The sequence below is a fragment of the Kalmanozyma brasiliensis genome (genome assembly GCF_000497045.1).
Source record: "Kalmanozyma brasiliensis GHG001 unplaced genomic scaffold PSEUBRA_SCAF3, whole genome shotgun sequence".
Lineage (NCBI taxonomy): Eukaryota > Fungi > Basidiomycota > Ustilaginomycetes > Ustilaginales > Kalmanozyma > Kalmanozyma brasiliensis.
The window spans coordinates 1,469,271-1,488,671 of NW_015961970.1; the positions used below are offsets into that span (position 1 = coordinate 1,469,271).

The 19,401-nt window shown below is 58.1% G+C and overlaps 9 protein-coding genes across 9 annotated transcripts; 3 read left to right on the plus strand and 6 right to left on the minus strand.

Moving 5' to 3' along the window:
• Window positions 1–392: 392 nt before the first annotated feature.
• Window positions 393–3,539, minus strand: PSEUBRA_004406 (I/LWEQ domain protein; the record flags this gene model as incomplete). The annotated part of the gene is made up of 1 exon (XM_016437950.1): window positions 393–3,539. One exon carries the CDS (start codon window positions 3,537–3,539, stop codon window positions 393–395), a length of 3,147 nt encoding a protein of 1,048 aa, XP_016291491.1.
• Window positions 3,540–4,467: 928 nt separating this feature from the next.
• On the plus strand, window positions 4,468–6,210 carry PSEUBRA_004407 (Actin cortical patch SUR7/pH-response regulator PalI; the record flags this gene model as incomplete). Its single annotated transcript, XM_016437928.1, has 1 exon — window positions 4,468–6,210. One exon carries the CDS (start codon window positions 4,468–4,470, stop codon window positions 6,208–6,210), a length of 1,743 nt encoding a protein of 580 aa, XP_016291492.1.
• Window positions 6,211–6,387: 177 nt separating this feature from the next.
• Window positions 6,388–7,867, minus strand: PSEUBRA_004408 (Ion transport domain protein; the record flags this gene model as incomplete). The annotated part of the gene is made up of 2 exons (XM_016437948.2): window positions 6,388–7,591; window positions 7,848–7,867. The coding sequence occupies 2 exons, from the start codon at window positions 7,865–7,867 to the stop codon at window positions 6,388–6,390; spliced, it is 1,224 nt and encodes a 407-aa protein (XP_016291493.2).
• A 131-nt stretch (window positions 7,868–7,998) lies between these two features.
• On the plus strand, window positions 7,999–10,671 carry PSEUBRA_004409 (Tetratricopeptide TPR2; the record flags this gene model as incomplete). The annotated part of the gene is made up of 1 exon (XM_016437929.1): window positions 7,999–10,671. One exon carries the CDS (start codon window positions 7,999–8,001, stop codon window positions 10,669–10,671), a length of 2,673 nt encoding a protein of 890 aa, XP_016291494.1.
• Window positions 10,672–10,923: 252 nt separating this feature from the next.
• On the minus strand, window positions 10,924–13,113 carry PSEUBRA_004410 (Homeobox domain protein; the record flags this gene model as incomplete). The annotated part of the gene is made up of 2 exons (XM_016437955.1): window positions 10,924–12,243; window positions 12,511–13,113. The coding sequence occupies 2 exons, from the start codon at window positions 13,111–13,113 to the stop codon at window positions 10,924–10,926; spliced, it is 1,923 nt and encodes a 640-aa protein (XP_016291495.1).
• A 475-nt stretch (window positions 13,114–13,588) lies between these two features.
• Window positions 13,589–14,365, minus strand: PSEUBRA_004411 (Ustilago B locus mating-type; the record flags this gene model as incomplete). The annotated part of the gene is made up of 1 exon (XM_059465298.1): window positions 13,589–14,365. The coding sequence occupies one exon, from the start codon at window positions 14,363–14,365 to the stop codon at window positions 13,589–13,591; it is 777 nt and encodes a 258-aa protein (XP_059321517.1).
• A 270-nt stretch (window positions 14,366–14,635) lies between these two features.
• On the minus strand, window positions 14,636–14,932 carry PSEUBRA_004412 (uncharacterized protein; the record flags this gene model as incomplete). The annotated part of the gene is made up of 1 exon (XM_059465299.1): window positions 14,636–14,932. One exon carries the CDS (start codon window positions 14,930–14,932, stop codon window positions 14,636–14,638), a length of 297 nt encoding a protein of 98 aa, XP_059321518.1.
• Window positions 14,933–15,616: 684 nt separating this feature from the next.
• Window positions 15,617–16,324, plus strand: PSEUBRA_004413 (Sas10/Utp3/C1D; the record flags this gene model as incomplete). The annotated part of the gene is made up of 1 exon (XM_016437925.1): window positions 15,617–16,324. One exon carries the CDS (start codon window positions 15,617–15,619, stop codon window positions 16,322–16,324), a length of 708 nt encoding a protein of 235 aa, XP_016291496.1.
• Window positions 16,325–16,477: 153 nt separating this feature from the next.
• PSEUBRA_004414 (uncharacterized protein) lies at window positions 16,478–19,015 on the minus strand (the record flags this gene model as incomplete). Its single annotated transcript, XM_016437941.1, has 1 exon — window positions 16,478–19,015. The coding sequence occupies one exon, from the start codon at window positions 19,013–19,015 to the stop codon at window positions 16,478–16,480; it is 2,538 nt and encodes an 845-aa protein (XP_016291497.1).
• Window positions 19,016–19,401: the final 386 nt, after the last annotated feature.

Sequence of the window (19,401 nt, forward strand, 5' to 3'; positions counted from 1 at the left end):
ATGCTGCTAGGACGTTGCGTACCAGTCTTTGCGAGGTTCGAAGAGGTGTCTGGCGTATGAGTGGGAGGATGTCGTGGTTAATAGCGTTGGATGTAGAAACGAAGGAAGAACGAGGGCACAAGTGTTGGTTGCAGCAGGCTTGTGCGGGCGTAGGAAAGTGGAGCAGGCGGCGTGGCCTTCGATCACAGGCGGAATTTCCAGCTTGCCCTGCCTGTATGAATCTCGAGACGCGTCTCGGCTTGGAAAAGCAATTAGTAAGCGCTCGTCAGCAGCATCGACTTTGCCAGCCTCTCAGTCTTCACTGGCTTTGCAACGCTCAAAGACACGCAGGCAGCACGTCCAGCTGGAATCAGTGTCATCGAAATAGCATTGAGTGAAACCCAAAGTGCGACCTAATCCTCCTCCGTAGCATGATATCCAGCCCGGCGCATCGCACCGAGCACCCTCCTCGCCTGCGTCAGCTCCTTCTCCAACTTCAGCACCTCGACCTGCTGTTCCATCTCCTTGACCTTGAACTCGTGTGCGGCCATTCGACTGTAATCCGCATCGCCAGCACCATTGCTCTGCCTGTCCGTGATGGTCTTGACCTGCTTGACCAGCGCTCTGCACGCTTCGGTGACCGCTTTGGCCGCCCGCTCCAGTCGATCCTGGGTCTTGGACATGAACTCGGCCTTGACGCGCGAGGCGGCGACCACTTGGGCCGTCGCCGCGCTCACCTCGTTCGAGGCGACGATGAGCTGCTCCAGCGAGTGCGTGCCCATGATCACGCCGTCGGCGGCTTCGATGAGCATGGTGGTGGCGAACGCGACGGCGCGTGCGGCAGAGATGAGACCTTCCGTCCATCGGTTGTTCTTCTTGTAGAATTGCTGGTTGGTCGATGACCCACGACCCTTGGCGACGATCTCCTGTTGGGATTCGGTGGCTGCCTTGATCAGCCCAGCGATGGCACGCGTGATGGCAAGCGACGCCTCCAAGATCGCATCGTGCACCTGTAGGTCGACAGCTGAGTACTTGTTGTGGTCCCTGGGTCTCGAGAGCAGGGCTTGAAGCTTGGCGGTAGCGGCGTCGATGGCGGAGGCAGCGTTCATCATCTCGCGCTCGACAATGTCGCCGATATCACCATTGGCGTTGGCAAGCATCGTATTGCCCGCCTTGACCATCGTTTCGACGACGCTGTTGAGGTTGGAGAAAGCGGAACGGGCTTCCAGATTTTGACGTGCGACGACATCGCGACGCTGAGCTGGGGCAACACCGGCCAGGCGGTAGGACTGGAGGTTGCTGAAGAAGCGAAGGAGGACATTTCCTGTCTCACGGCCAGTGTTGATGAGCTTGTCGGCAGCATCGTCGCTCTGCGCCAGACGTGTGATGCCCTTGGTGCTGGTGAGCGTGTCGCTGATGGTCTGAGCCAGCTGGTTGGCACGCTTGATCACCTCTACGTGCTCACCACCGACGTCGCCGGACAGGTAGAGCGAGAAGACGGTGGCAAACTCGTTGGTCGAGGTGGTGCCCTTCTCGATCATCGACAGCACGTACTCGGGGGTGGCGGTGGTGTTGCCGGTGCCCGAGGGCGACTCGAGCTCGTAGAGCGCATCGTCCACCTTGTCGACGCACGCCTGCAGGATCGAATCGATGATGGCGTTGAGCTTTTTGGTGTTGTCGAGAATCAAGGTGTCGATCTGAGCATTGACTGCCTGATCGTTCTCGCCCTGGTTGAGCTGCATGTCGGTGAGCTGCTTGATGGTGGCATCCATGCCCTCCTGCATGATGGCCAGCTCGGCGTCCTTCTCGTCTCGAATGCGTGCCAGCTCTGCATCGCGCGCATCCAACTCCATGCGCTTCTCTCGCAACGCATCTTCGAGCTCGGCCAGCTGTCGGTTGAGAGTGCCCATCATGCCAGACAGCTCGGAGCTCTTGGCACGCGTCGCATCCTCGGCCCGCTCGTTGGCAAACATGAGATCCCGTTTGAGACGGTCAAACTCCTCCTTCTGACTCGCCTTGATCCTGTCGAGATCGAAGCGGGCACGGTCTCGCTCGCGGATCATATCGGCAAGCTCGAGATTCTTGGCCTTGACATCGCGCTCCATGCGCTCCATCTTGTCGACCGCCTCCTGCGCGCTACCCGCCTTGATCTGCATCTGCTTGTACTTGCCGAGCATCTCGAGGTGCTCGGATCGGAGCTGCGAGTAGAGCTTGGCGAGCGCCTCGTACTTGTTGCGCCAGAGCGTAACCTGATCCTGGAGCTGCTTGATGATATCGTCCTTGCCCTGCATCTGCGCGCCAAAGTTCTGACCAATGTTGGCGAGCTCGGTCTCGAGTGCCTTGACACGTCGGTCGTACTGCTCGAGCATGAGCTGATCGCGCTCGTACTGACCGCGCATGGCGAGGATCTCGCGTTGGAGCTCTGCGAGCTGACCGCCTTGCATCTGGTTCATCTGATCGCGCATGAGCTGTTCCTGGGCGAGTCGCTGCTGTTCGGCTTGCAGGCGCTGCTGCTCTTCAAAGTCGCGCTGCTGCTTGGCGGCGAGGTCGGCTTGCCTTTGCCTCTCTGCTTCCTCTGCTGCTTTGAGGGCAGCCTGCTTGTCTTCGTACCCCTTGAGCAAGCGGGCCTGCTCATCAATCTCGGCCTGCGACGGACCCGGCTCCGGTGTAGGAGCTTTGGGTGCCGGTGCTGAGCGAGGTGGGAGGTAGGGTCCCTCTTCTGGCAGCTCGAAGAGGTTAGGAGGATCGTGGTTGAGTTTGGGAACGTTGATAAGGGAGGTGAGGAACTTGAGGTTGGCGCATTCGTAGTAGAATTTGCGGAGGTGGTGGTGCTGCGAGTCGTAACGCTCTCGCAATGGCTCGAGAGCGTCACTCGCGTCTGTACGTCGGTGCATGGCGCGAAGCATGGAGGTGAGGAACTTGTAGATACCGTAACTCTCCTTGACCAATGGCACAAGGGCAGAGATGCGGCATTCGTTGTTGGCGGACCCGCGGAAGTGCGCAAAGACGAGCTTCTGGAACTGCTCGATCTGGTCCTGGAGGTTCATGAGGTCCATGATGGTCTCATAGCCCTCGTCGGGGTTGTCGATGTTCTTGAGCGAGATGTACTCTTCGTATTCGAAAAGACCGTTGAACTCCTTGTGGTGACGGTGGAAGCGGAGCTTGGCGAGGATGAAGTTGACGTAGGCGCGGATGATGGAGCCGTAGCCTCGCATGCTATCCGCACCTACGGTACGAGCGCAGGTCTCGAACCATCCAACCTGAGCCTGTGCCTCTTTCAGCACGATCTGGTGACCCTCCTGGAGCACCTTGTGGACGAGGATGAGCGCTTTAAAGGTCTGCACTTCATCGCTGAGGATGGGCTGGACACGCAGACCGGTCCAGATGGATTGAGATGTGCGGTAGTCCCATGTGTAAACGATACACTTGCGGACGTGCTTTTGCTTGGGAGCGGTTTCGTCGTTGGTGGTGGCCTTTTTGATGTGGATGGAGAGCTCGGATTCGGCCTTGTCGCGGTCGACGGGCCGCGTGGGCATGTGCGAATCATCAAAGCGAGGCATCTTTGATATTCGGCGATGTCAAGGTCGTGCCTGCCTACTTGAAGCTGGATGGACGACGTTGATGGAGGGATGAAGAGAATGGAGCAATCGGCGTAAAGGAAGTCGAGGGTCGAGTAAGCGGCAAGGCGGTGTGTGACGGCCAGGTGCAGTGAGAACGATGGAGAGGGACCTGCACACGCCTGAGACAGCGCAATCGCACGGAGCAGCTATCCTTTGGCACTTGCAGCTCGGGTGCAGTTCGGTGGGTCCACGAAGAAAGGGTCGTTCGGGTCCATTTTGACCGTCGACCTTCGTCCCTCATCGAGCCTCGACGCGGAGTCCAAAATTCAAGAGGCCTTGAGTGGGGCTGTGCTTGTGTGCCTGTCTCTTCGGTCGAGCCAGGCTTCAAAGTGGAGTTTCGAGATGTGATTTCTCTGACATTGTTAGAGCTGCCCTCGCCGTAGGATCCTTATGAATAATTCGAGATGTTGAATGGCGGTGTCAGAGGGCGCTACACAGCCGAGAGCGGAGAAGCGCGTAGAGAGAGAGAGATGGGAGCTGTCTCACTGTGTCTCGATGACATCGCCGTCCTGACCCCTAAGTTGCTCTCTGCGCTTCTCAGCCCACAGCACATGGTCAATTTCCTCGGCAGCTCGACGCCAAGACTCCTTGCTCGCCTTTCATCACCGCCCTTTCGGCCAGCCCACGTCTCTCTCCTTCTTCCAGCTGACCGAAGCTGACCGCATTCCATCACTTCCATTGATCACGGGAAAAGGAGTAGACACAGCTAGGCGCCGCATATATACTAAGCTGGAAGCGTCCTCGACACACCACTAGACCCTGCATCTCACCCGAACGCTCGGACCCACAGACCATCTCGCTGCATCCGCTCCGGGATCGGCATTCCGAATAGACTCACCTCGGAGTCGAGGTCGTCATCGCCGCCGTCATGATTCGCCCGGCTACCCCAGGAACGCTCCTGACGTTCGTAGCTGCGATTCTGCTCGGCCTCGTCACCATCTCGACCCCCATCATCAAATCCATCTACTTCTTGGAAGCAACCATCGGCGGCAATGGTCCTCAAGCCGGTCAAAGCGCTCGCTTCGGTGCGCTGGGCTACTGCCTTGGCGGCACCTGCAGCGATCCCGCTCTCGGCTACTCGTTCGACCCCAACCAGCTTCTCGGTATCCAGGTCGTCGGCAGCAGGTACACCTCTGCTGTCATCAAGGGTCTGACCTACACGCTCATTCTTCATCCCATCGCACTCGGCTTTGCAGTCGTTGCCTGTCTACTTGGCCTGATCTCGCACTGTCGCGAGTTCTCCACCAACTGCTTCGGCAGCTTCGTAACGGGTATCGGCGCTCTCATCTCCGCCGTCGCTTTCGGCCTCGACCTGGCCCTCTTCATCGTCGCCCGGCAGCGCATCAACTCGATTCAAGGCGCTTCTGCTTCCCTCGGCATGGCCATCTGGATGACGCTGGCAGCGTGGATCCTCATGTTCCTTGCAGGCTGCGCATTCACTTGCGGCATCTGCGGCAGGAGGAGGCGCAACCGCGTCAAGGATTCGCACGTCGACGAGGCCTATGGATCGCGACCCGCTAAGCAACGAGATGACTACGGCCAGCAGATGCGCATGGAGGCGCTCGACGCGGAAGCAGACAGGAAGCGCAGGCAGGCCACGCTCGACAGGAACACCCAACGCAGCGATCTGCCCAAGTTCGCCGAGTACGAAACCGAACACACGGTGCCGCTGAAGAACGACTACGACGAAGGTGCCTATGCGAACGGAGCCAGTCAGCATCAGCCAGGCCTGGCCTACTCGACCAACAGCAACATTGCTCGTGCCGGCGCTGTTGGTGCCGGTGCCGTCGCAGGTGGGTCCGTCATCAACGGTGTCGGTCAGGGCTACGGCAGGAGGCAAGCACAGGGTAGCCACGCCGAAGACTTCTCCACCGCATCGCCCATGCTCAACAACACGGCCGGTCACGGAGCGCACAATGTCAGCAACATCCGTCAAAACACCATGTCGCCCAGTCAGAGCGATTCGACCTACATCCCCGGTGTCGGACCTCAGCCGTTCCGCGAAGACTCGCTCACACCAGCACCACGACCCTATCCTCAAGTTTCGTCGCCACCGCCCATGCCGGACCACAACCAGTATGCCTCGCAGCAACAGCCGCAGTACGATGTGTATGGTAACCTTATTCCGTCTGCCACTGGCAGCAGCCACTACAGCCAGCCAGCAGGGCGTCGTCAGGCGACCAACGAGTATGGTCATCCTGCCGAGTACTCGGGTGCTACATTTGGTGGTGCTGGTTCTGGGTTTGTGGGTTCTTCGGCCGGCGGTTCACGCATGATGCCGTCCATCCCCCATGACTCGGAACCACGGGAGATCGTCTACGGCGGCACAACCGGTCTGCCAGAGCGACGCCAAGGGACGGTGGATGACGGCTTCGGCCTCGCCTCCTCCTCGCATGCGCACGAACCTCTGCACGAACAACACACCTCGTCCGCTCAGCAGCACCAGACCTATCCGTCGGCAGGCGAGGCCAGCGGATCCGCCCTCCAGCGACAGTACGGTTCGGAAAGCCACTTTGACGAGGATCACAGTGGACCCGCCCCGCCTGGGTACGAGAGTGTTTCGGGTGGAACGGGGTATGCGCACAACCACTATCCGGTTGAGAAGTCTTAGACTGAACCCTTGTAATACAATCTCAGCTCACTTGTAACGAACATTGATGTGCCTAATGTGATGACGCTGAATGCGAGCGATATGGGAGACAGCCAGAGTGGTTAACGCACACGGCACGGTCACACATGTTGCTACTGAATGCCTTCGTTTTACGATTGAAATTGATCCGTTGTCGATTCAAAGCTCATCCTCCTCCGCATCGAAGAGGGGCGCCCTCTCCTCCTCACCTATCCTGATCCTGTCCCTTGCCATCGCACCTTCATCCTCGAGATCCAGATCTAGCGAGTATGGTCTGTTCCCAATCTCAATTCTGCTCGGTCTGCTCGTGACGTTGCTTCCTGACCTCCTTACGATCGAGACCAGCCTAAGCGCCTGAACGACGTTCCTCCCGATCAGCAGGATGGAATCCAACAGCTCCTCTCCTTTCCCCGATCTCCCCGGTTCGCCGTCCTCCGAGGGTCGGCGGAAGGGCGAGCATTCATGATGAAAAAAGATGACCAGCAACGTCACCGCGCATAGCAGGACGAGGAAGAGGTCGACCACGTTGTATGTGGACTTCCAGAATTGCTTGCCGAAAGCTACGAGGCGGATGCCTACTTCAGCGATGAGTAGGAGGTTGATCGCTAGCTCGAGACCGTAGAACAGCGATCCGGGACAGTCGGATGTGAGACTGATGATCACTGTGAGGAGCGAAGCGAGGGCCATGGAGGCGTAGAAGTAGAGATAGGCGGACGAGTGAACGAAGCGGTTCGCTACGCCTTTCAGGATCTCATTGCGCGAGAGAAAGTAGTGCGATCGGAGAGGGGGGTGCGAGTCGTCTGGTCGGGTGTAGCCATTTGAAGAAAAGGCAGTTTGGTCATAGACCGTGCCGACGCCGATGGACACTTCGCGTGGCGCATCTACACGGGGACCGTCGCCATTGGCTGTGGAGGGATAGGGAGACGCCATGTCTGCTAGCCGCTTCGCCCAGCGCTGTGTTGAGATGGAAAAGACGTTCTTGGTGTGCGAGGCTGCTGCTGCTGTTCGTCGAGTCGGTCCGGCGGGTAGGGAGCTCGAGTGTGCGTAAGATGCTGCGCCCGAAGCTACCGGATCAGCAATGTGATGCCTCTGCTTGCTCCTGCCACCAGCGTTGGTCGAAGCCTGCAGAACGGTTGCAGGAGGATCGTTGTACTGCGGATAGGACGACGGCGTAGCAGCTTGCACAGCTGCAGCCGGGTTGTGGTCGCCTATCTTGAATACGTGCCTATCAGGGGAGATGTGTTCGGCGCCCCTCGAGCCGTAGTCAGCGATGTTTGAGAGGAAGCGCGATGAGTGGGAGGTGGTGTTGGTGGTGAGGAGCAAGCCACCGGATTGGGGCTCGGCAAAGTTGATGAGCTGGGAGCTGCAGCCCCGTCTATCCCGCGTGGAGGTAGGTTTTTCGGACAAAATTGTGGGCCGCGACGACCTCACATTGATCAGCGGTGCGAAGGATCCGACTCGGCGAAGGGCAAGCAAGGGCGATCACCACTCGACACTGCGCTCTGCTGCCTCGAAATCTGATTTCTTCTTAGGACCGAAAATCGGCAAGAAGATCCTTGCCAAGGGGAAGCCAAGATGCACGGATAAACGGCCGCCTTTTCTTCTTGTGTCAATCTTACCTCTTCACATCATACACCATTTGCTTCTTCAAGCACATTCGCTCCGACTCGCAGCTCGACACCCCAGCAGAAAGGAAGCCCACGGCACGCGTTTGACCGCCGAGCTCTGACCCCTCGACACCCGGTCCGACCCACCACACGCCCGTCCGCCATGCCGCCGAAGCGTGCCGCGCTCCCCACCAAGGAGCGCACGCTCTTCCAGCGGCTCATCCAGGAATACGAGACCAAAAAGTACAAGCTCGGCCTCAAGACCGCCGACACCATCCTCAAGAAGTTCCCGGACCATGGCGAGACGGTGGCCATGAAGGGTCTTCTGCTCGGCTCGACCAACCGGCGCGAGGAGGGCATCGAGCTGGCGAAACGAGGTGTCCGCCTCGACCTCACCTCATTCATCTGCTGGCACGCGCTGGGCATATTGCATCGACAGGATCGGAATTTTGAGGAGGCGATAAAGTGCTACACTCAAGCACTGAGGATTGAAGGTGGGGGGAATGTGAACTTGCTCAGAGAGTCGGCGTTCTTGCAGCTGCAGTTGCGGAACTACCCGCCGATGGTGGAGAACAGGCTGACGCTGTTGCGCATGCAACCGCATCTCAGGATGAACTGGATCGGCCTGGCCGTCGCGCACCATTTGGCAGGGTCGTTGGATGCAGCGGTGAGGGTGCTCGAGGGGTACGAGAACGTGATGCGCGACATCCCGGATCGCAACTACGAGCACAGCGAGGTGTTGCTCTACCACGCGAGCATCTTGGAGGAGCAGTCGAGGTTTCAGGATGCGCTAGATGAGATCGAGAACGGTAACGAGCGGATCGTGGACCTGCGCGGCAAGCAGGAGGCGCAAGCAAGATGTCTCGCCGGGCTGGGCAAGAAGGACGAGGCGGAAGCAATCTGGAGACAGCTGATCAAGTCGAACCCGGAAAACAAGCGATACTTTGCCGGCCTGCTGAGTCTGCTCGGCATCACAGAGGGCTCGTCGACCGACAGCAAGGCAGTTGAGATCTTCAAAGGTTTGCAAGCGGACCACCCCAAATCGACTGCTGCCAAGCGTCTCGCGCTCATTCACACCACAGGCGACGACTTCAAGACCCAGGCTACCGCCTACGCCAAGTCTGCACTCATCAAAGGCGTCCCCTCGCTCTTCTCCGATCTCAAAAGTCTCTATTCCGACGCCGCCAAGCTCGCCGCGCTGGAAGAAATTGTCGAAACCCTCCGTCTAGAATGGGCACCCGCCACCTCCGCACCGACCGACGGCACCGACCCACCCACATCCTACCTCTGGTCGCTCTACTACCTCTCTCAGCACTACTCGCTCACAGGCTCCTCCGAAAAGGCGCTGCACTACATCGACTCGGCCATCTCGCACTCGTCCACCCTGCCGGAGCTGCACATGGTTCGCGCACGAATCCTCAAACGAGCGGGCGACACCCTCTCCGCCTCCTCGGCCATGTCCGATGCCCGCCTCCTCGACGGCCAAGACCGCTTCCTGAACAGCAAATCGGCCAAATACCTGCTGCGCTCCAACGACACAGTTGAAGCAGAACGCATCGTAGGGCTCTTCACCAAGCCAGACGCGCCATCACCCACGTACGATCTGAACGAGATGCAAGCCCTGTGGTACCTCGTGGAGGAAGCAGAGGCCCACCTGCGCACGTCGAACTGGGCCATGGCGCTGAAACGCGTCGAGCAGCTCCAAAAGGTCTTCCAAGAATTCTGGGACGATCAATTGGACTTCCACTCGTACTGCATGAGGAAGATGACTCTCCGCAGCTATGTTGGGATGGTGCGGTTCGAGGATGGGTTGCGGTCGCATCCGGCCTACGTTCGAGCGGCAAAGGCGGCGGTGGCTATCTACACCAAGTTGCACGACGAGCCGAGTACCGCACCGTTCGTGGCGAAGGAGGAGGAGGAGGATCCGGCGTTGGCTGGGTTGAGCGAGAGCGAGAAGAAGAAGCTGCTGAAGAAACAGAGGCAGGCAGAAGCCAAGCGGTTGGCGAAAGCGGAGAGTGAGGCAGCAGAGAAGAAGAAGAAGGCGGAGGAGGCGGCTGCCAATGGGGACGCTGTGGAGGACGAAGGGCCCAAGCCGGATCTCGATCCCCAGGGACTGGAGATTTTCAAGACCACCCTAGAGAACGGACCGCTGAAGGCAGCGGAAAAGTGGTTGCGCTTCCTCCAGGCTAACGCCGCAGACCGCACAGAAACGTGGGAGGCGACATTCGAAGTGGCCATCCGACAGAAGAACTGGTTGTTGGCGACACGGGCGGTGGTGGCGCTGCACAAGCTGGGCGGGGAGGTGACGGAGGAGGTCGTGAGGTTGAAGACGAGGTTGCCGGATCTCAAGGCTGCACCGAAGCCTATTGGGAGTGTCATCTCGGCTGCTCTGGGGCAGGTGATCCCCGCCGACAAGCCCGTTGCGACATTCTTCGCGGAGGCGCTGCAGAGGTCGGCAGCTTCGACGCCGAAGGGCATGCTGGGCAACGCAAAAGCGGCTCTGGCGCTCGATCGGAAGGACGAGGCGGTGGGGCTGCTGCTCAACCTTCCCGCCACTGTCGAGGCTTTTACTGGGCCGCGGGCCAAGAACGTCGCGCTCAAAACGACCGTCGAAGCGCGGGCCCTGCTGGCCAAGCTGGACGCATCAAGTGTCGCTGAGTTCGACGAGAAGGCGAGAGCAGTCTTCCCGCTCGCCAACGCGTTCAAGTCGGAAGCGACGCTGGAGGAGGAGAGGAAGGCGAGAGACGAGAAGCGGGAGAAGTGGGCGAAGGGCGTCGAGCAGAAGAGCGAAGAAGGCGCCGCGAACGGAGAGGCGGCGAAAGAGCCGCTCATGTAGAGCTGTCACACCTTGCATCCCGCACTCAATCACATTCACAATCTAGACAGTCTACAAACGGCGGGCAGTGTGAGATGGTGTGGACAAAGCGTTGAGATTGAGAACAGAGAAGACGAAACATAGCGAGATACGAAGCGGCGACAAACGGGACAAATTTGAGCATAGAAAGCGATGCGGATGTGAGCATGGCCTGGTATAGAGACGAGGAAGAAGTATAATGGGATGTACAGGGACGGCGTAGCCAGACGCCGATCAAACCTGCATGAAAGCTTGAGAAGAGAGGTCGAAGTTCATCCAGAATTGCGCCTCGCCAGTGTTTGCCCCTTGCATGGCGCTGGCATGGTCTGACGCAAAAGTACTGGCGCCCTGGCTGGACTGCTGAGAGCTAGGCAAGGAGGACGCGAGGATGTCGGTGTCGAGGAATTCCTGGATGTCGCTCATCTCGATGTCCACGTTGAAGTTAGGCGTGTCCGTGTTCGCGCCGTGCAGAGCGAAAGAGGTGACGGGAGGGTCCTGCTGCTGATGAAGCGCGATGGGGCTGGACGACGGGATATGAGTGGAAGCAGCGGGGTCAAAGAGCTGGGCGAGGCCGAAGAACTGGTCGTTCGTGTCAGCTGGGTAGGCGAAGACATCGTGTGTGTTTGTAGCGCTGGCTCGGGAGTCAGCTGCGGCGTGAGAGCCCATGACCTGGCCTTGCTGGGACGAGACCACAGACGGGCTAGACGAAACAGCAAAATGCACGTTCTGGGACGAAGCCTGCGAAGAAGGTGCCTGCGCTGTCAACGGTCCATCGACATGCGTGCTTTGACGACCAGCAGGCGACGCGGCGAAGTCTTCCTCATCGACCCATTCATCGTCATCCGTCGTCGGTTGCGTGCCCCACGAGCTCGATGACACTTCTCGTCTAAAACCTTGATCGGAAGTGTGCGTTGCGAGCGCCTCTTGAATGCTTCGCATCAGACTATCATCCTCAAGGACGTCCGGAATCTGAAGGCTGCTGAAGCACATTCCCGCTGCTTTGACCTCGAAGGAGTTCTGGTTGTCGCCGGCGAAGGGAGACCTTTGACCCTGCGCCACACCCTGTTGTACGAATAGCTGCTGGGTCGAAAGCGTCAAGTCGGGCATGACCGCTTTCGCCGTGCCATCGTATCGACGGGGGTTGACGTACCTGAATATGTTGTGTGACTTGGTCGGTGTGTCGAAGCAGTCGCTGGCGCCACTGGATGCAGACGATGAGCTGGTGGATCGCGAAGAGGGACTGCTCCACGGAATGAAGGCATTGTGATACTCGTCAGATGTGGCAGCGGCGTCGCTCGAGCCTGGGGATGCGCTCGGCAGACGAGGCTTCTTGATTTGGGATGAGGGCGTGTCGGATCTCAGCTCCGTGTCGTCGTGACCAGATCGGCCGAGCGCGCCATACGATTTGCGTTTCCTCTCGGACAGGGTGAAGTCTCGTGTCGGTGAGGCGGGAGGAGTTGAAGCCAGCTTGACAGGTGAGAGCTCGGATGATGGATTGATCTGGAGCTCACAACTGCTTGGCTTCCTCCCTTTTCGATTGCGACGATTCTGGAACTGTCAGGATCGGAGAAGTATGAAGCAGAGGAAGACGGTCAGTGATCAGCCTCGATAACCGCAAGCATGTTGAAGCGGCTTCCGGCTAGGGCAGTGGCTCAGAATAAAATGGCATTGAGTATCATTTGTGACGGAAATGCACCGAAGGGAGGCAACCCCTTTGTGCGTGTCACATCTTGTCATGAAATCGCGTCATCGCCATGACTCTTCGATGCGTCGACACCGAGTCGAGGCCCAAAGCGCGTTGCAGAACAGATTGGCACTCACCCAGATGGTCACTTGCTTTGGCTTGAGTCCGGTCACCTCGGCGAGTCGATATTTCTCGGCCTGCGTGATGTTGGGCGTGTGAGCGAAGGCTTGCTCTAAAATGCGAATCGCGTCGGAGTGGTGTCCTCGGCCAGATTTAGCAACTGCTTCACTGTGCAGCTGTGAAGTGTGGACCTCTTCGACGGCATGACACTTTGACAACTGAACCCCCTTAAGTTCTGCGAGAAACCTCTTCCAAGCGCTTTGAGCATTGGCGTAGAATAGCTCTGAAAGAGACTTGCGGAAGCGCGTCTCGAAAGCCTCGTCGAGGTTTCCCCTCACAAATAGCTCCCTGAGAGCATCTTTGAGGGCTTGATCGTAGTGCTGATGTATGCTTGAAAGTCTTTCTTCGAAGTTGACGATGATGTCTGCCTGCTCGGATGGTCCGATCTGAAGCTCGGTCAAGTCTGCGACGAGGCGGTCACGATGTGGAATGACGACGTCCAATCGGACGAATTGGACTCCGGTACAACCCTCCACAGGAGGAACGGATGAGACCGAGAAAAGATCCGTGATCTGCGCGGCCGTTTCCAGCACCCTCCTGAGGCGATTGATAGTCGCCATCGCGAGTCTGACGCAGAATCACGAGTTGTTGTCGTCGGAACGAAAGAAGGCGAGTTGGAGGGAGTTGGAAGAGAGGAAAGAAGGATGAGGCTCAAATCCACGATGGATTTCCCCTTCCCTGTTCGTCTCTTTTTGTGGGAAATCAAAGGGTTTCTTGCGCCCACCTCGCTCATCTCTGCACTTTTCCTACTTCCCTTTGTCTTCCGAGTCTGGGCCGCGCGGAAGAGCTCTCTGCCTGCACGTCCGGCTTGGCATCTGAAATGGGGTCCGAGCTCAATGGCGCGTTGGTCAGTCACTCGGCCGCTTCCCTTTGTTCGGTCATTCCTCACGCGCAGCACAATCGCAGCCCACAAACTGAGTCAGAAGTTACAAGAGTGGTGTAAATTGCCACGACAAACAAAGCAGTGAGAGTACAAAAGGGCCGATTTCGCTCAGCGAAACGCAGCAGAGAGACATTGTAGCTAAAAAGACTAAGTCAAGACGATGGCACCGGAGCCGGTCCGAGCACGTCGAAGGGAGGGCAGGCGGATTGCTTGGGCTGAGTCGGGACGCAGAAAGTGGCCTGAGCGTTGATGACCTGCGGGTGCACTGAACGAGGTCCAGCCTCGTCAGGCATGAGGAAGCGCGTGCCAGTGGCCGAAGAAGTCCCTGGATCGTTCGTGTAGAGTGATTCGGGAAGAGTCGGTAGCTGAGCGCGCTCGGGCAACGCTTTGACTTTTCTGCCCGCCTGAGCGTTGACAGTCGGGCTTCGTAGAAGATCGTCTGTATGAGGGAAGGGGTCGAAGTGCGGCATCGAGAGGTTGCTGCCGAGAGAGTTGAAGCTCGTGTCTGCGGTCGAGCACATGCTGAGCTCCGGTGTCGATCCGAAGCATGGTATTTTGAAAGTGTTGTCGACTCGAAGCGTCATCTTTGCCTGGGGGATGGCCGCTTTTGAATTGCGCTGTGTCGCGGTGAAAGGCTTGCGGGCAGGGGAGCAGATGGCAGCAGTGAAAACTGTAGGCGGCTGACCAGACCTGTTCGGCTCTTTGTGCGCAGCAACGAGATCGTAGAGCCAGTCGACGACCTTGTCTTTGACACCGTAAGTAAGCCAGTTGATCATGCCTGTCCAGTCGTCTTCAATTTTTTTGTTGTCTGCTGCAGTGAGAGGGGGACCAAGGTTGTCGCGAGGAAAGTCGTCGAAAGCGGAAGTGACTGTCGCGGAATGAGTGGAGGGGCTCGAAGTGAGAATCTTGGGGTGAACGAGTTGCTTCATGCGTGAGATATCGTTGCTCGAGTACTTTTGGCGGATGTGAGATCAGCCCGAGCGGCGGCGTGTGTTGATGAACCAGAGGTTTAGTTGAATGACACTGAAAGGATTTTGAGGAACCAGAACTTTTGGGACGCTGACAGCAGAACCGTTTGTGGTCGCTATCAGTGCGTTCGTTCTTCTCGGAAGGGAAAAGAGTGATCAAGAGCTGCGAGGAAGTGCTTCTGCATATGATATGACGGAAGTGTTAGGAGAAACGCGATTGTGCACTTGAACCTAGTCCTCGCGTCGGAGCACTTCAGCCACTTCTCTTCGCAAGTTTTCGCTGACTTCTTGGCTGGCAGCTTCGAGATTGGCGAGGGTCGAGGCCAGGATTGAAATTCGGTGAGCGACCTGACGCACCTCGTTCACCACTTCGGGATCGTGATCGCCGTCTTTGTCGATGGAAGCCGCGGCCGTATTGACCTCCGAAAGAGTCTCGAGGATCTCGGAATAGGGCTTTCGTTCAAGGAGGAAGTCTTGTTCAATCTCCTTGAGAGAGTCGAGAATGTCGTTGTACGTAAGGGAGGACATGATGCGATGGAACTGTCGTGGTGCAAGGGATGGCTGCCATCAACTGGACAGAGGGGGGCTTTAAATGGCACGCACGAACTTTGCGCAGTCGCAATCTTATCGCTTCGAAGATTGAGCAGCTTGCCGACTCCTGTGGCGGTGCTTATTGATTCCCTTGCTCTCTTTCTCTCGAAGGTGCCAGTAAAAACTACCAACGAAGAACAAAGGGGGAACCTGACCTGCGCAAGGCACGTGTAAACATGAAGAGTGGGCGCCTTGGCTGCTTTTCTGCCCAAGTTCCGAGCAATCATCCGTTGTTCTCTTCTTTCAACTTTGCGGTAGCACGTTGCCTTCGTTGAACGTGCGCCTCGTTCCCTTGCTGCGCTCATCCGAAACGGAGGGAACAAAGCGTGACGCTCAACTGTGGGGACCTTTAGAACAAAGGTAACCATATTCGGCGGTGCGCTCTTTGATTAGGGTGTGACAGCTCTCGGCTGCAGGTCGGTCGGGGTTTCCGCGGATTTCCTTTTTCCTCCCTTTTCGCCCGAAACCTTCTTTCCTCTCTCGGCAGACGGAACTCCCCACTCTCGTAGGTACAGTAACCTTAAGGTTTTCCCTGCGCGAAAACCTTCTTCTTCAACAACCGTTCCCATTCCTTTGTTCTGCACCTCACAAAGCATTCAACACCACACTGCTCAGAGAAAGATGTCGTCGTTACGTCAGAGCCCACTACCGACGCTTTCGGCGCTATCGGGGGCGTTCACCGAACTCAACAGCACCCTTGCGCCGTTGCTCGCGCAGAACTACGAGGCGCTCAATGCGGCGCTGCAGGCCAATAGCGCAGCCAAAGACGGGGAAGATGAACTGCACGGCCGTCTCGACGCAGCGCGCATGCAGGTGTCCGTCGCTTACGTACTCATGGACCTCGTATGGATTCTGCTCAAGGTCAAAGGTGTGGATCCCACAGGACATCCCGTGATGATGGAGCTCGAACGGGTTAAGGGGTACTTTGGCAAGATCAAGGGGGTTCAGGAGGGACAGAAGGAGGATAGTAAGACCAGGGTGGATAAGAGTGCGGCGGGAAGGTTCATCCGGGCGGCTCTCGCGGGTGATGGGTCGCCAGCGGGAGGAAAGCATACAAAGTTCGACGAGGAGACGCCCAAGAAGGCGGCTGCAAAGGAGACGGAGGCCAAAGCAGCGACAGAGGAAAAGAGCCCAGAGAAGGCGACAGCGACCCCAACATCGGCGAATAAGAAGAAGCGACCCGCCATGGATCCTTTCGAAGGATACGACAAGCCAAAGACACCCAAGACAGCTCCTGCGACACCCACAGCGGCAAAGCAGACCGACAGCGCATCAAGTTCACCCACGAAGAAGCAGAAGAAGAACAAGAAGGCGTCCGCTTCCAAGTGATCCAATTCCCCGCATCTGTCTCTCAACAGTCGACATCCTCATTTGTAGTTGTATTATCTCATCGCATTGACACGAAGCATCATCCACACAGCATGACCAAGACCGACTGTGACGTGAGGAGAACCCTTTGCGTTCGACGGCCTCGCAACGCTCTCAAGCGCGCACAGGGGTGTACCCGTTCCTACCGCCCACGCTCTGCCTCCTCGACTCGTCTCCGCCCAGCAGCGCCTCCTCGAGATCATCCACATCCTCACCCCTCCCCCTCTCCTCCTGGTCGTACACCCCACCCGTCCTGCCAGCAACCGGCGTACTGCTCTCATACAGCTCCACCCTACTCCTCTCCCCGCTTCCCCTCCGATACGCATCCCCAGACTCCCTCCTCTCCCCACCATACCCCTCCTCATACGCCCCATACTTGACCCGCACCGCATGATTGTCCCTCTCAAACACCTCGTGTCGCACAACACCCTGCAACCCGGTCAAAATACGGCATACCTCAGCCCTGCTCCTCTCCGGCTCGAGCGCCTCGGCTTCGGCAAACTCGTCTTCGTCGCTCTCGTAGCATGCGTCTCCCACTCCGCGTTGGGCGCGCTCCAAGATGCGGGCCCAGGCGATCTGCGCTAGCGACTGCTGCGGTGCGCGAGGGATGGAGAGGTCTAGCTCCCACAGCGGCCGACGAATGCGGTCGGAGATGGCGATGGATGGATTGGTGTACGGGTCGGTTGTCAGGGGGTTGCGCGTGGAGGCGGGAAGTGCAAGTGGTGAATCCGAAGAAGAGGACGAGGAGGAGTCGTCAAAGTCGATCGGACTGGCCATGCGGGAGCGTTTGGAGATGTCGCCTGCCGCGGTGCCAGGGTGACGTCGTTTCGCCCGTGACGCGTCGGCTTCCGAGGGAGAACCACGGTCGGTGTTAGGCACGGGTCGTCGACCTTTGCCACCCGCAGTGCCGGTGGAGGGCGCAGGAGAGCCAGTCGAGGTCGCGTTCTTCGCAGCATCCTCTTCTTGGAATTTGGCAAGGAAGGCGGCCCGTTCGGCTTGCATCTGCTTGCCCCATCGGAGTTCTTCTTCCGTATCGGCGTTTTCGAGGGCCGCATCTTCGGGTGAGATCGTCTGGAGTGTAGGCATGAGCAGACGGTGGAGGTAGTGAGGCGGCTCCTTGGTGTCCTGTTTGACGGCGGCGGCGCTGTCCTCCATGGACACGTCGCCGTCGGTGTCGGTCTCCTTCTTGAGGTCCTCGCTTGAGCCTCGCTTTGCGACAGTGTCTGCGGCGCCACTTTCTTGCGCCTGCTTCCACTTCTGCCATTCGGGGTTGTCGAGGCCTTTCCAGGGCGCATTGACACGCTTCTTCTTTTCCTCATCCGTGAGAGCGGCATAGGCTGCTGCGGCCTCCTTGACGGCGTTGAGAGACGTCTCATCGTCGAAGGGGTTTGGTAGCTCGCCAGGAGGTCTCGTAGCAGGACCTTCGAGATAGTGGTAGAGAATCCACATGAAGGCGTTCGCACGTTGCTGCGAGGGCAGAGGATGGTCCGCGTGCGGATAGAAGATCGAATGCGAGTCGTGAGGGATCGGTAAGTGCATATCGGTGACCTCGGTGGCGTGAAGCGAGAGTAGGAAGATGAGTGTTACGATACTAGTCGGCGGCACGGTGCCTGCACGATAGCGCTTGATGACCTCTCGGAAGTCAGAAGGCGCCTCTTCGCTGAGCGCGTTGGGCTTCTGAGCCTTGATCGGCTGACCTGCTGATGGTCCTGCGGTAGGGGGAGCAGGTCGCTCGGTGTCGATGAGAACGCCTTTGAGAAGCGACTTCATGCGAGGCGCATCTTGCATGTTGCGTCTGGTGTTTTCATTGTTCTGCAAAGAGGGGATAGGGTGGTACGAGCGCAATACCGTCTTCATCTCCGGGTAGAAGGCGAGCGTGGTGTTGATGCGGCCGACGTTGACCAGGAGACAGACTTTAGCGAAGTCTTCCGCGTACTCTTCGTCAGCAAGGATCTTGTCGCGCATCGACTTTGTGCACTTGCCGCTGTTGAGAAGCGACTCGATGTAGAGCTCTTTGAAGGTGAGCTTGGCCGCGCCAGCTTTCGGATATTCGTCTTCGTCCAGTGGCTCGCCTTCGTCGCCAAGATCCTCGTCGTCCTCCTCTTCTTCCTCGGCTTGGGCTGTAGCAGTTCCGTCCTCGTTGTTGCCTTCAGCTAGCTCGTCCCTCTCCTCGTTCGCGTTGGCGGCATCTTCCGAGGAGCCGGCAGCCGCAGCGGCAGCCTTGCGCTCGAGCTTCTCCTTGCGAGCGATTCGCTTCTTCCACCGCATGTAGCGATCTCTCCTCTGCTTCCACTCTTCGTACTCCTCTTGAGTTTCTCCGCAGCGCCTGATACAGCCCGCTGACATGCCGAAAGGAAAGACGGGTGCAGGCACGGCGTTCGGACTCGCAGCAACAGAGCCGCTCGCTGACGGTTGAGATGGATCGCCGGGCCTCGGGTTGGTGAAGACCCTTCGTGTGTCGGAGAAGAGCCAGCAGAGAAGAGCATGTTGAACGTCGACGCGTCCGAGCGGGTCGCCATCGTACCTCTTGACTGGCAGATTGCGTGGGAGGTTGGAAGCGTTCGACCTGACGATGGCAAGGACCGGGGGTTGAGATGGCTGGTCCTTGGACTTGGTAGCGCCGTCCTCTGGCGGTGGTGATGTGGACGCCATGGTAATGTTGACCAGACCGCCCAGCGTCAATGACTAGAAGAAAGCTGATGTGATGGGAAGAACAAGAAGATGGAGGGACCCTTGAAGGACGCGGTTGGGCGCAGCTTGCTCGAGCCATGCTGCGAGAAGAAAGCTAAATCGACTCGGATGTCGGCTCAAAGTGGCACGCGCCGCATCGATGTAACATGTTTCGGAAATGCGAAAGTGGAGCTGCTGTGCCAAAATTTCTGTGACGTTTCAAGAAGAAAGCTGTGAGCTTACACGGCTGCAACTCAGCTTTCCTGCTCGTGCATGCAAACAAGGTGGTGGCCTGTTCGTGTGACCTTGCTGCTGTTGCTCCCATCACTTCCATCACACAGCGTTCCTCGAGTCCCTTTGTCGGCGAG